The sequence below is a fragment of the Aulonocara sp. 'chitande type north' Nkhata Bay genome, linkage group LG6 (assembly GCF_057382095.1).
Source record: "Aulonocara sp. 'chitande type north' Nkhata Bay isolate Kocher_YH1m ecotype deep benthic linkage group LG6, A_spYH_male_GT1.1, whole genome shotgun sequence".
Lineage (NCBI taxonomy): Eukaryota > Metazoa > Chordata > Actinopteri > Cichliformes > Cichlidae > Aulonocara > Aulonocara sp. 'chitande type north' Nkhata Bay.
The window spans coordinates 6,731,027-6,745,301 of NC_141349.1; the positions used below are offsets into that span (position 1 = coordinate 6,731,027).

Genomic DNA, 14,275 nt, shown 5'->3' on the forward strand with positions numbered 1-14,275 from the left:
TCTCTAGGTGGAGGAAGCTCCGTGGCTCTGCATGTTGGCCATACTGCCAACCATGCCAGCCGCGCCAGCCATACCTGAGTGCCCTCCCATAGCTGGAGGGCTGTGCTTGGTAGGTGAGGTCATGTCGGCTCCACGCCCCTGGCCTTGACCTGGGGTCTGCGGGGCGTGGTGGGCGTGCTGCAGGGCATGGCGCTCCAGCAAGGTACGGTGAGTAAAGGCCCGGTGGCACACGTTGCACTGGAAGGTGCGCTCGGCACGGTGGGTGCGCATGTGCACATTTAGCGAGCTTTTCTGGGTGAAACGCTTGCCGCACATGGTGCACTGGAAGGCCCTGACACCAGTGTGCACCACCATGTGTTTGAGGAGGTAGTCCCGCAGGGAGAAGGAGCGCCAGCAGATGGAGCACTGATGAGGTTTCTGACCTGTGGAGCCAGGCATGTGCAGAAGCACGCTTATAAAACCATCCCCAAGAACAGTCTTGCCAATACAAGTGAATCATTTTCTGTTTGCCTTTTGTTCATATAAAAATACTTATTTTACAGTTCTTTTAATACGATACAAAGAATTCTGGGATAGAAACATGTCTATTCATTCGAGAGATTATCCTGAAATACAAGTCTCTACCTTTATGCTGACCTCAATGGCAGGTGATAATGAGGTGAATGCTGGAATACTGCATACGTAACTATGCAATTAATCTTTGTCCTCTTCACACTTGTGTAACATACACGCAGCTGATCAATTACTGTGACATGAACGTACCGGAGTGGATGAACATGTGCTTGCTGTAGTTCTTCCTGGAACGTAAAGATTTGCCACAGTGCGTGCAGTCGAACGAGGTCTCAGATCCCTGGGAGGAAGGTGAGGGCCCTGCGGAGCAGGAAGAGGTGGAGGGTGGCGGAGCTGGGGTCATCGGTGCTGGGGGTGGAGCCTGCTGACTGGGCTCTGTCCCCGCCATGGTGTCAATCCCACCCATGGGCCCGCCCACATAGAACGGAGCTGGCTGCGACTGGCTCACTGGGTACTGGAACAGAAGCTGTGAAGGAACATGATACAGACAATTTGCTCTGGATGAACATTTCCGAACACAATCGATAATATTTAGAACTAATTAACTACATATACCCCTAATAAAAACAATAGCTGGTGCATTTCAGTAATGACCACCATCCTACCAAGTGTGGCAGGACAAAAGCAGATCTAAACAAAATAACAGCAGGTTTTACACACGTGCTTCTCTCTGGACACCGTGCACGAGAGAGGAATAGTCAGCTGAAACAGAATCAGTGTTGATTTGCCCAGCAGAACTCAGGTAAAGCACAGGATCTGACTACTATCTAACCCACAAAAAGGTTAGATAGTGTGAATGCGCATTTTTTTCTTATTTGTTTATTTCTCCTTTTTAAAACCTCTGTAAGTCACGTTTGCACGACTCATTTGAAACTACTCCTCCCCAGATATTGCACCTTGGAAGCTCCACTCCTATACACATATGCAATAAATCCATCTTCAAAAATATCCGTGTCCACGCCTTCCAGCCACAAAACACACCATGCCTCTTTGGAAAACACACAGTCATTTTTTAAATGCCTAAAGAGAGCGTTGTGCTAGCACAGACCATCAGTAAATATGGTACAAATCGTTTGACAGGTGTGCGTTTCCATTTGCCAATTTAAGGAGCTGACATGTGACTGAACCCATCATCATCAGAATTTTGAGAAGGCCTGATTTGAGCATATATATGTAGAAATGGTATGTTACAGTCTGGTATGTTATGCTGTTTCATTTTCTTTTTTACTTTTTTTGTTGCATTCTTGAAAAAAAATAATAAAAAAATCATTGTCTATGCAGGCCATTTCTGCATTTTCATTTTCAAAGTCAGCACACCCGTCAATCAAAGTGTGTAGGCTGAAGCTTGAAAAAGATATACAGCCCATCACACTAAATTGAAGCTTTTATTTGTGTTTCTGTTGTTCTGTGTTGGTTGAGTATGTGTGTGTGTTTTTTCTTAGTGCTGCATTGCGTTAAAATGTACTCTCCGTCAATCATCTCACTTCCTGCCTCAATGCAAACATCATTTAATAAGATTAGTGCTTCACATTTAAGGCGCTTCAATTTTCACAATTCAATTATTTTGTAACTTTTGCAATTGCAATCATGTATTTATATATGAAATGTGGAGGAGCAATTATTATTTTCATTAACAATTAAGTTGCTCATTATTTCCTCATTTAACTGCATAATTGTTTACTCAGAAAACGGTGAACAGATTCATTCTAGGTTTGCACTCATTTTGTTTTTAGTTCTAACATACATACAAAAGGTGTTTCATTAGAATCAAGAATAAAAACATTTATACATTTTTTCTGAATACATGCACATTCCAGTGAAAATGAAAGGTGCACTCAGGGCTTAATTCGTGATGTTAGTAAGGTAAGGCTTAACAACTTGCACATATAAAACATGTTCCCCACTAGAGAGTATAACACAGTTTTTAAAAATGCTGTAAATAAAACAATTAGTGCATGTCCAGCCAATTTTAAGCTGAAACTCTGACCACAACCTGCTCTTGACCAGGTTATGAGTTCAGCATAAGTTGCCATAAAAAAAGCCACTTTGGTGATACAGAAAGCTCTGACTTTGAGCTCGACAGAGCTCACTAATCCATTAATCTTACTTCCCAGTACACCCCTCGTGAATTTGACTGAAGCACTGACCTGGTTGTTGATGGCCTGGGTGGTTGGAGGTGGAGTCAGTGGTTTATTGACCCTTCCTCTGGGGTTAAAAGCCATGGCTTGAGGGGGCTCACTCTGGGGCCAAAAACTCTCTGAAAACACACCCTGCTCATCATAGAAATCCTGAAACACAAAAACAAACATAGATTTAAAAAAACAAAACAAAACTAAAACAAACAAAAGAACAAGCTAAAAAAAAGACTATTTAACATGAGAAATTTTGCTTGTTTTGCCATCAGTTCAAGGGTCGGATGGTTCACATCTCTGCAGCTCTGCAGACAGCACATATCATCAAAGGAATGTAAAAGCAAACCTAAAATTAGACTTTTGGTCATCTATACGGGCATATAGCTCAACTAAAAGACATTCCTTTATGCCATTGGTTTGAAGGAAACAAGATTATCTTTTTCATGTAACACACATTATGCAACTAAAAAAGACTTTCTGTGTAGGCAAACTACATCCCTCATTACCTAAATATACAGCCAGTTTTCTTTATATTGTTTATAAGTCTACCATGTTACAGCTGCAGGCGAGCAGATGCTGACACGATATCGTACATTACAGTCCAACCAGTCATAGAATGACTGTCAGCAGCAGTTTCACTGAAAGTAGTTAGACCTGGCTGGGAAGATGATCCACCTCAATGTAAAGAAGCACGAAATGCCAACATGAGTCATACCAGTAGTAACTTTCTGTTTGTCTGAGAGGCTGATCGAGTTTCACATGCTACTTAGGTGGTCTGGTATCTTCTTATCTGTGTTGATACATGTTGTGTGATGATGCAATAGTGTCATGCATTACAGTTTCCAGTAACTAGTGCCAAATGTTTAAACCAGTAATGTCAATGCTGGGATTTCAATAATTTGCACTTGCAGCCCATAATTTCATTGTACATGTGAGTACTATTCTAGTCTGTTTGTCCCGGCCATGATTTTCTTAAAGTGGAAAATACCCAAACTGTTGTTACTAAATCTGAGTAATAATAATAGAAATAACATAGTGGAATATATGTTTTGATTTTACGAGAGTCAGACATGTGTATGGATTTGGGGTAGACTGAACAGAAGAGCATCCAGAGCTGTTAACAACCTGGGTGCATCCTGTAACGGTACCATAGCACACACAGTGAGGGTAACACGGTAGACAGAGAAGTCAAACATTAACACTACTTCTAGTAAAAGGAAGTGAAGAACTGCACTAGCACTAGTACTGCTAACCTACTTAAAACAGACAGTCTTACACATACTGGAAGTTCTTCAAGAAACTCCACTGCACAGGCTTTATTTACGTCCTTGCAGAGAACAGGCCCATCTGCAGATTTTTATCACTGAATTTGAGATATCGGACCAAGATGACCTTTGAATATATTGGATATATAGTTGATTTTTCTTAAAAATGTGGGATCAGACATCATTTACAACTGATGACTAGCAATAACACCTCCAGGTGGCGTGTGGCCGACTGAAGCATTTTTGCACGCATTCTAGGGCTGTGGCCAAATATTCTACTATTCAGATATTTGTTCATTGGGTATGCATGTATATCTCAGCTTGCTAACCACATCTATCACACTCACTGCAGTTATCGTCATGCTTTGGTTCCCGCTATTGTTGCAGAAATTTAAGCACTTTCCATACTCATATTTTTATCCTCCTGCTTTGCAACAACATCTTGCTCGAATGGAACAGGAACAGCTCTCTCGCTCTGCTCTGTTCACTGGGTGAGCAAGCAGGGAGCGTTCAGAGTGGCAGGGAGCAGCGGTGCACTGTGCAAGAGGAAAAAAGTAGGAGAGCTTCTCCAGATTCAAACTTTCTCTCTGAACGCTCATCTTACATGTAAACATGGCTACAATCACAGCAGAGCAATTGCCTTTTAACAGTCATAGACATGAGGAGGACAAATAAGAAAAATAATGTCTGCAGGGATGAAAGCAAGAGCCCGTTTCACACATTGCTCAAAGACAAGATTATATTATTCAAGCAATGTTGGGTTAAGTGACGATCACATGCTGTGACTTTGACTAAACTGAGTAGATGATTTTATCTCCAAACGTGACAATCTGCAGCAAAACTGACAAGCAGGGCTGAATCTTTCTGACTGTGTGGCAGATGTTCCTTGTGTAGACTGCAGGGTACAGCAGGCTGCGGCATAAATCTGCTCCACCACGTTTTCCCGTCTACTTATTTCAGGACTTCTGGCACAAATGCTGAGTTTGAATGTACTACAATAAGGCCTTTCTAAGCCAAAACGGAAGATAATGTACCTAAATATTTCTCTAAAAAAATCAAAGACCATCACTTCACAACTGCAATATGTGTAATACTCTGAATGCCATGCTTCTCCTTGCATAGTAGATAAATTATTGAAACATTCAGCGCAGGTGAGCTGGGTTGTTTTTTTTTCTTCATTTTAGTTTTTTTTATTCACTTCTGAGTTAACATACCTGTCCAAAGCTTGCCATGGATTCCTGGGAGCCCTCCTGCTCTTGATCTCGTCTCCCATCCTCCAAGGCATAGACAGTCCCATCTGCATCCTGTACACTTTCATCCTTCACCACTACTCCCTCTCCTCCCAGCACCTAGGGAGAAAAAAAGACAGGTCCATTTCAATTTCAAGTAGTAAAGAAATACCTTTAGATCAGTATTGGAGCTAAAAAGCAACAAAAAGTCTATAAGAGCAACCAATGCCCCAGCTACAGCCCCTTCAAGCAGGTTCTGATAAGTTGAATAACCTACAGTCAATATGCAGAAGTCCATAGATTATCAACAAGGCAATTACTGCTGAAGTTTAGGCGAGAGATCCAACTGTGAAAAGTGCAGAAACATCTCAGCGATATACGCCAATGCAGTGTGAGAAGAGGGAAAAGCATAAAAAGAAAGAAAACGAAAACGTTGCAGCTCTGCATGCCTGAAAACTGTAACCATAGCAACCATTCCCCTTATCCCCCTACCTGGAGTCTTAGCGGCTGCCTCTGCTTGCGGCTGTGGCTCGCCCCCCTGTCTCTATCTCCATCTCTTCCCCTGTCTCTCCCATCCAAGTCCTCCTCTTCGCTGTATCGGTCTATCCCCACAAGGTCATCAGAGAGGTCAGTTGTGTTGCCGCGGAGGCTGTCCCTGCCAATGCTGTCCACACTGGCCACACCGGAGCTGCAGCCCGCTGAGAGGTTCCCTGTGCTACTTGTGCTGGCTCCATTGGCTGTCTGTGCCAACAGGTCTCGGAGCTTGTACCTTACGTCCTGAGTACAGCTTGAGCTCTGCTTCATGAGGACTGCACCTCCCCCGGTGCCCATCGCGTCACCACCACACATGGCACCGGGGCCCATGTCTCCAAGTGCCATCAGGCTTACAGTGTTAGCTTGATCCATTGGGCCTGGGCCGCTATCACTGACGCTAACGTTGGCACCCCCTAACCCACCGGCCATGTTACCACCTCCACATTCAGCCATGAAATTAGAGAAGTTGGCGTAACCCCCACCCCCACTAACAGAACAGCTTCCACTGCTGCCACTCTCTCTCCCTTTCCCCCCGCCACGCTCCTCTTGTTTAGGGAGGACCCCTCCAAGCATTCCTCCTCCAGCAGCAGCAGCTGCGGCGGCCGCTGCTGCTGCACTTGCTGCCCCTGCCGCTGCCTTCCTCTGAGAGATGATCTGAGTGCACTCATCAATGACCGTCTTAATTTGCAGGATGCTGGCAGCAGTGAGGATGCACAGGGCCTGTGACTGCAGCACTACCAGCGAGCCACTGTACATGAAGTCTACAAGCTGCTTCACGGTTTCAGCGGGCACCAGCGGCGGAACAGAGATTTCAGAATGACCGAGCAGCAACTTGTCCTGGAAGAAGGGGCTACCGGCTGCCAGAACGCAGGCGTGAGCACGCAGGGAGGCATCATGTATTCGCACGGTCACATCGCAGAAGAGGCCCTCACGCCGTTGTGTGCGAAGGGCTTCCAGCACTGATTGGCTGGAGTTGTGGAGGTGGATGTAGTGCACGGTCTCTGTGCCGGACACCATGGCAGGAGGAGGCGAGTCACTGGGAACCGGATGGGAGTGGGGGTGGGGGACGGGGGGTAGGTGTCTGGGGTTTTGCGTCAGCTTGAGGGATAAGGAGGACAGGGAGGGAAATGGATACAGTGCATGGGCCACGGTGGGGCCGTGTCCTCTCAAACAGTCATGAGTCTGATGAATGTTTACAAACTGCTTCTCTGATATGCCTAAAGGTATGAAGAGCTGCCTTCGATGTCCTGAGTGTGGGCAATGTCAAGTGGCTGTTTCCACCAGAACGTTAACCTCTGTTAAAACCTGCTGAAATAAACCATAACAAAAACAATTATACACTAAGCACTTATAAAGTTTTCAGTAGTGCAAAAACACTAGTGTGTTTATATATACATATATACATAATATATGTATGTCAAAAATGTTAATTTATTCAATTGCAACTCAAATATAAAAAATACAGAACTTGTCTTTACATTAGATTAATCAAAATTAACATTCTTTGTTTGGGGGTTGAACAAAGAGGAACCTGAATTGTTTTCCTAAAAGTCGTTGAATGGAATGCCCCTTTTTCTTATTTTCTAAAACCTTTGCAGATAGTAATAAGAATTTCATGATTTAAAATAAATCATTCACAAATTATACTAATAATCCTCAACTCTACCCCTTAATTATATTGTTCTCAGTGACTCGTTTCGTGTTGGAACTAGTTAATCCAGCCGTAACGAAAGGTGGCTGAGTAACAATTGAGCAGCTAATAATCCATCATCAAATTAGTCGCGTGCATCATCTGGCACACCTGTTTTGGTCAACCGACAGCACGTGCCGTGCGCGAGTCCAATGGTTCCCCGGGTCAGTATATGTGGTTATCTTGCACAGTAGGTGGCCGGTAATGCAACATCAGAGTTAATTACACCGTTGATTGAGCTAAACAGGCGCAGGAATAGCGAGGCAAAATGGGTGGATAATTAATAGCACTTGTTACCTAAATGTGTAACTAATAGCTCGATTAAATTGATGACTGACCAGCTAACGTTCCCTCCAGCTACAAGCGAGCAGGTTAAGAGCGGCGAGCTAACGTTAACTACCGTTAGCTGTTGATATTAGCCGCTCGAGTCTCACACGGAAATCTGCACAATTTTATACATGCAAAAAAAGCTTCGACGCCCAATAAAACACAAAAGTGGAGCACTGAATATAACAGCAACTGGCAACGTTTCTAGCATAACATATAAGCAGCAATCAAATCTCGCCCCCACGCGCAAATAGAATGCTAACCTGGCTAGTTTACTAGCTTGCGTTAGCTAGCGAAAAATTAGTAAAGTTAGCATGTCAGCAGCTAACGGGCTACCACCCTTTTCTGCACAAAGCTTCTTAAGGCTATACCTACGTGTTTTACTGTGACACTGTCATTGCATGCTATTTAATCACGACTACTTACAATGAAAAATACAGTGACAGTTCGGTTCTTGGTAGTTTCAGGCAGATGGATGCAGCAGGAAGCCCTCAAATAACGTACCCAACCTGATGAGAGCTGGTAACAAACACACATGCACGCAGTTGCACACACACGCATATACACACATACAGAAAGGGATATGGAGTTTCTCTTGTATAACGCAAGCTACACGAGCGGCAACTGCTAATGTACATGCACCACTTCTATGGTATTAATTATAGGCTTGTGCATCTAAAAACGTAGGACAAATACCTGCAGACAAAGTCTAGATACAAGAGGATCTTCAACATACCTGTACACGCCTAAATAGCTTCGAGGAAATGCAAACACTCAATTGTTTAAACTCTTTAATTCTTCCCAAGCTTGTCATATGGCAAAAGAGGAAACTAATGCAAAATTTTAAATGAATTATATTCGGCAAGCACAACAATAGCAACAATATAATACAGACAAATATACAAATCACAGGAGCATAGATTTTCAAGTTAACTTTTATAGTAAGTTGTTTAAATATTGCGATTTCTTACGGTTTCTATGAGCATGTATCTGAGGGCATTTGTACAACAAGAATTCCACTTACCTGACTTAATCCCAGTAAGAAAGGCAACATGCTTGTTGAAGTTGGTGGGGCAAGATTCTTAGATCAGCCTTAATGCAGTGCTGCATGCTCAAGAATGTTCGTCATGCAGTAAATGCTTGCATGAAATGGGAGAAAAAAAGGTCAGTATCTGAACTTTTCTCTGGGTTTAAAAGCCATGTGGGTACCAGGTTCCAGTTGAAAAGTCCTAACCCTTCCCAATCACATTACATTGGCCTTGATGACAATGAGGTCAAGGAAAGGTGTAAAGGAGAGTTTATATAAAACAGAACAGCCAGTGGGACAATAGTTCAGCCCCCACCACCACCTAATCATGAGTGGCAAACTTGAATACAAAATGATGATATAATGTAATAAATATGTGCTATATATTAGACATATAATCCAAAAATTGTGGTGTGAAAAAAAACCATTCACAAATACTCATAGGTTGTGAGACACCTTAAAAATGCTATAGATGACAGATAAAAGGTCAGCGATAGATTGTCTCCATGTAGCGCATTGTTTTGAACTTGTCTGTACCCTTCCTGATTTTTGCCCATGATATCTATAAATCATCACAAGTTATCTGATGTAAAGGAACTCTTTGTGCCTTTTTAAAATAAACAAACCATGATTCTGAAAAGCAAACTATAGAATTTCATGAGAAAGTGGTGGTATTATTAAATATCTAGAATAGAATAGAATAGAATTCAACTTCATTGTCATTGCACATGTCACAGGTACAAGGAAACGAAATGCAGTTTGCATCCATCCAGAAGTGCTTTAGCCATGATATAGATATATTACAAATATATATTAGCAATAATATAGATATGTGAGTATATTACAGAAATGGGTCTATTATGGTATGTTATAATGTACACGGTATGAAGTATGTTATAAATATGCTATTACTATAAGTATGTACAGGCTGTAGTGAGTACAAGCTATGTACAGGCTATGAACAGGATATAAATATGAAAAACTATACAGAATATGAAATAAATAACTTTACAGAAATCTGAGATATACAGTTATACAGAAATGTGAACTATGCAGATAATAAACAGTTGTAGTTTTAAAATTTATCGTATTGTACAGAATGATTATTTACACAGAATTATACAGTAGTGCAGTTAAGATGTGGATAATTTCTACAGAGGCTATATAAAGTGCTAGTGGTTTTGAGTGGTGGTTCAGTCCATGTTATTATTGTGTGTTTGAGGGTACAGTTGTCCATTGTGTGTGTAGGTGGTTGTGGGTGTGTGTATGTCCAGTCCATGTGTTAACGTGGGTCAGATGTCAGGAGGCAGAGTTCAGGAGTCTGACAGCTGTGGGGAAGAAGCTGTTCCGGTACCTGGTGGTCTTAGTCCGGAGGCTCCTGTAGCGCCTCCCAGAGGGCATGAGGGTGAAGAGTCCATGTGATGGGTGACTGGGGTCTTTGATGATTTTCCCAGCCCTTTTCAGACACCACTTCCTGTAGATGTCCTTTATGGCAGGAAGTGGTGCTCCGGCGATGCGCTGGGCAGTTTTCACAACCCTCTGCAACGCCTTCCGGTCCGAGGCAGAGCAGTTCCTGTACCAGACTGTTATACAGTTGGTCAGGATGCTCTCGATGGTGCAACAATAGAAGTTCACCAGGATGTCTGAGGACAGGTGGTTCTTCCTCAGAGTCCTCAAGAAGAAGAGGCGCTGGTGAGCCTTCTTGACCAGCTTGGAGCAGTTGGTTGTCCAGGTGAGATCCTCGGAGATGTGGACTCCCAGGAACTTGAAGCTGCTCACACGCTCCACAGCCGTCCCGTTAATGTAGATGGGTGGATGTGGGTCAGCATTTCTCCTGTAGTCCACGATGAGCTCCTTGGTCTTCTCGGTGTTAAGCAGCAGGTTGTTTGTGTCGCACCACTCAGCCAGACGATCCACCTACTCCCCGTAGGCGGGCTCATCGTTGTCACTGATGAGGCCAATCACCGTGGTGTCATCTGCAAACTTAATGATGGTGTTAGAACCACCGGCAGGTCTGCAGGCATGGGTGAAGAGGGAGTAGAGGAAAGGGCTCATCACACAGCCTTGTGGTACACCAGTGTTCATTGTGATTGTACATGAGCAGTGGTTATCCAGCCGGACATGTTGGGGGCGGTTGGTCAGGAAGTCCAATAACCATTTGCACATGAGGGAACTGATGCCCAGGTCTGTCAGTTTCCTGATGAGTTGTGAGGGGTGGATTGTATTGAATGCTGAACTGAAGTCTATAAACAGCATTCTGGCGTAGGTGTTGTTGTTGTCCAATTGTGAGAGGACAGAGTGCAGTGCGATGGAGACTGCATCCTCTGTGCTCCTGTTCTGGCGGTATGCGAATTGGTGGGGGTCCAGGGGGGGGGGGGGGGGAGACAGGATTTGAAGTGTCTAGTCAACTATCTAGTCAAGATAGTTGATAATTACCAAGCTATGGCACAGGCACAGCCCTTCCTTTGTATCAGATGAATGGTGAACTTAATGCACTTTTTATGTGTCAGCTTGTTACCAACTTCACCATCTGCATTTCCAGTTCTGCCCCGCTTGACAGCTAAAGAATGAGACACAGGTTTTACTCCACAACAAAATATAATTTAATGAATTAGCTTTTTACTGTGTCAATCACAAATCTATAATGATGTTAAAAAAAAATAGAGCAAAAGAAAGAAAATGATCCGGTACCCTCCTTTGTGTTGATGTAAGGCATGCAGTCTCCATAGAGCTTTGGACATTGAAGCTACAGGTCATACAGTGAGACACACTGACACTCAGCTACAAATACACACAAAAGCGCTCATTATGTCCACTCTTCTTGGGGCCCAATAAACATTTATTGTTTGCACATACAATGAGTAGAAGTGGTATAAATCACAACACCAAAAGTTTAATAGTTTACGAATAGCAATAGGATGGGCTAACACTTCTCTGGGGATTTTTCTACCTTGTCCACTCTTGAGGAATAATGGTATGGTGATGCAGGAATATTTGAATATGTGAATTACACTGACAGTTACACAGAAAGGGGTTAGTAGACAAACACGTTGTGTGAGCATGTAGCACACAAAATGAGGGAGATTTTAACAGCCGTGACTCTTGCATTCAAACCTTTGCAACGAGCCCTTTTGGAACTGGTTTTTCTCAACCAAAGGAGCCTGTAAAAACAATCGGCTTCATTCAGCTTCAAGAAGGTCCTTCATATGGGAAGTTACATTGACGTGTTGCTGCTGTAACTTTCATATAAAAAGTGCAGACATTTACTTGTGTCTATGGTGCAAAAATCTTGATGACCTCTGGGATTCAAATTGGCCCGAGCTATATAAATACAATTATATATCTGGCTTCATATAAAAATAAAACTAGTAGTACACAAATATTGCACACCTAAGGGAGTTTAGATTTGTCAGGTTATTGACAAGCTATTGAGGAAAATGTACAAACACGGAAATAATAAACCATCTGGTGCAGTATAAATAAATATTTAGATACTGAGTTTTAATTCTCTGCATGCAGTATATCTCTCTGGCTGTAGGTGGACCAAGTTGGGCACAGGTGGAGTCACGGCTGCCAAGGGGAAATGGATGTAGGCTGTGCGGTGCGTGAAGGTCATGGTGGAGCAGCAGGTAGTTCTTGTGGACAATTGGGACAGAGCTGCTCAGTGTTGCTGGGCATCCAGCTCCCTCTGGCGGCAGCCCACAGCAGTGATGAGGGCAGCTCCCTTACCGCTGCCGTCCTCAGACAGCAGGAAGTTGACATCACATTTGGGGGCGAGTTCCTTCACAGTTTGTTGGAAGATCCGAGAAAAACTGAAGAAAAGAGAGCAAGAGGAAACTGTGGTTATGAGGCAGCTTGCTACTGAACTTGAAATGACAGTTGCTTTCCAGCATAGGTGACAGACATACATATTATTCAAACTTTACAACTAGAAGCAGCACAGAGTTGTGTGAGGAGGTTCATTCGGGCCTATCGAGAGGGTGTGGACTTGGAGGTAAAAGAGGTCCTCTGGATTTTTATTGGTGCAGTTATCTCCTAATTTGTAACCCCAGTTACAAGAGTCCATCAGTAGTCCCCTCGACAAACAACCAAATGAAGATGTTAGCCTTGAGGTACTTTTTCAGAAAATTATCTTTTATATAAAAAACTGGTATAGTTGTAATTTGTCCTCACAAAGGATCACAAGTGGTAGCAGATCAAAGTGTTTTAAGGCTAAGAGATGTAGACAGATTGTACATTTAGTTGATTTATAACATACTAATACTTGGCTATTTATGGGTTGTAATATGTTTATTACAGTTTCTGCTGTTTTTATTCTGGACATCTGCAAACGTACAATTTGCTTTATCTTTTCAATGTCTAACATGCATTATTTAATGTAAAAAAAGACCAGTATATTTGTTGACTATAGGTCCTTCAGCACTTTTTGAATGTTTTTCCATCCTAGTGACTGAATAAATAATTCAGTGCTACTGTAAGGCCAGTGAGTTTGGTAATCTTGGGTAATTCTTTGCAGACTGATGAAATACAGTAACATTTTAAAATGAACGGGTCTCCTTTCACACAAACATGCCCTCTATTGTGTTCCTATCCCAGCTCTTACTGTGGGTGCAGCTTGTAGAGTGTGCCATCCACACCCACTGTAACATCCAGGTGGTCCAGTCTTCTGTTCTCACGGATCTTGTCCACCACTGCAGCCATTCCAGCTCCGCACAGTTGAGCTGCTCGGCGGGACACTGTGCCGCACACCTCCTTGACGATAATACTGTCATCACAGGTGCTGTCGAGCCCCAGCTGCTGCAGGATCGCTCTGACCTGCAGCAAGGCCAGACGATCGCTGTGGAGAGAGGTGGGAGGGGGGAGAGTCAGAGGTCAGCCAACAGCAGGAGAGTCATTGGATACCTCACAGCTGTTCCCAGAGACTAAGGTAGGCTTAAACAGCACATAAGCTCAAGTGCTCACATCCCCCTTCCTTCATCATTCCTAGGTGTGGTGACTCATTAAAAACTGCTTTTTGCTGAATACTTCAGCTTAATCCCATGTTTTCATGCTGGTATACTATTAATTTCCCAGCATTTTGCATGTTTAAGCCGCAGGCTTTATATAAACACAGATACTTCACAGTACTACTAACTCTTTCTAGCTTTCTGGTATTCACCATTTTCTTCTTAACTTCCGTTTTCATTTATTTCGCTACAGTATGAAAATTAGTCTGCATCAGACAAATTACTTTTTTAACCTCTGTATGGTTATGCAGGTATTCTGTAGGGGCAGAACATTAAAAACTGTCCCACACAATAATATTGTAGCTAAAAAACTAAGTACAAACTAAGTGCATTTTTTGTCTGAGGTGTATTATAGACTACTTCTTATGTGCTATTAGCTTTATCTGATATTCTGATCTTCTAAATTCACAAGATAGATAATATATAATATTCTGTAAAAGTCAGTGGAGCCTATGCCTGCTAGGAGGTGTATAAAGCAAACAGTGTTCTGTGTAA

General features: G+C 42.9%; 2 protein-coding genes and 1 long non-coding RNA gene across 3 annotated transcripts in view; 1 reads left to right on the top strand and 2 right to left on the bottom strand.

The window, feature by feature from the left end:
* zbtb45 (zinc finger and BTB domain containing 45) lies at positions 1-8,347 on the bottom strand. Its single transcript, XM_086294794.1, has 6 exons — positions 8,174-8,347; positions 5,689-7,038; positions 5,182-5,316; positions 2,718-2,858; positions 763-1,036; positions 1-422 (listed from the first exon to the last, which is right to left on the bottom strand). Exons 2-6 carry the CDS (start codon positions 6,745-6,747, stop codon positions 4-6), a joined length of 2,028 nt encoding a protein of 675 aa, XP_086150920.1. The 5' UTR covers positions 6,748-7,038; positions 8,174-8,347; the 3' UTR covers positions 1-3.
* Positions 7,597-14,275, top strand: part of LOC147327156 (uncharacterized) — a 9,071-nt gene continuing 2,392 nt past the window's right edge. Inside the window, exons 1-2 of the long non-coding RNA XR_015129801.1 lie at positions 7,597-8,269; positions 13,552-13,701. This is a non-coding gene — a long non-coding RNA (uncharacterized LOC147327156). The remainder of the gene's footprint in view (positions 8,270-13,551; positions 13,702-14,275) is intronic.
* Positions 11,335-14,275, bottom strand: part of LOC147327157 (hexokinase-1-like) — a 17,342-nt gene continuing 14,401 nt past the window's right edge. The window contains exons 17-18 of the mRNA XM_086294792.1: positions 13,378-13,611; positions 11,335-12,586 (exon numbers count right to left, since the gene is read on the bottom strand). Of these exons, the coding sequence (XP_086150918.1) occupies positions 12,436-12,586; positions 13,378-13,611 (385 nt within the window). The 3' untranslated portion in view covers positions 11,335-12,435. The remainder of the gene's footprint in view (positions 12,587-13,377; positions 13,612-14,275) is intronic.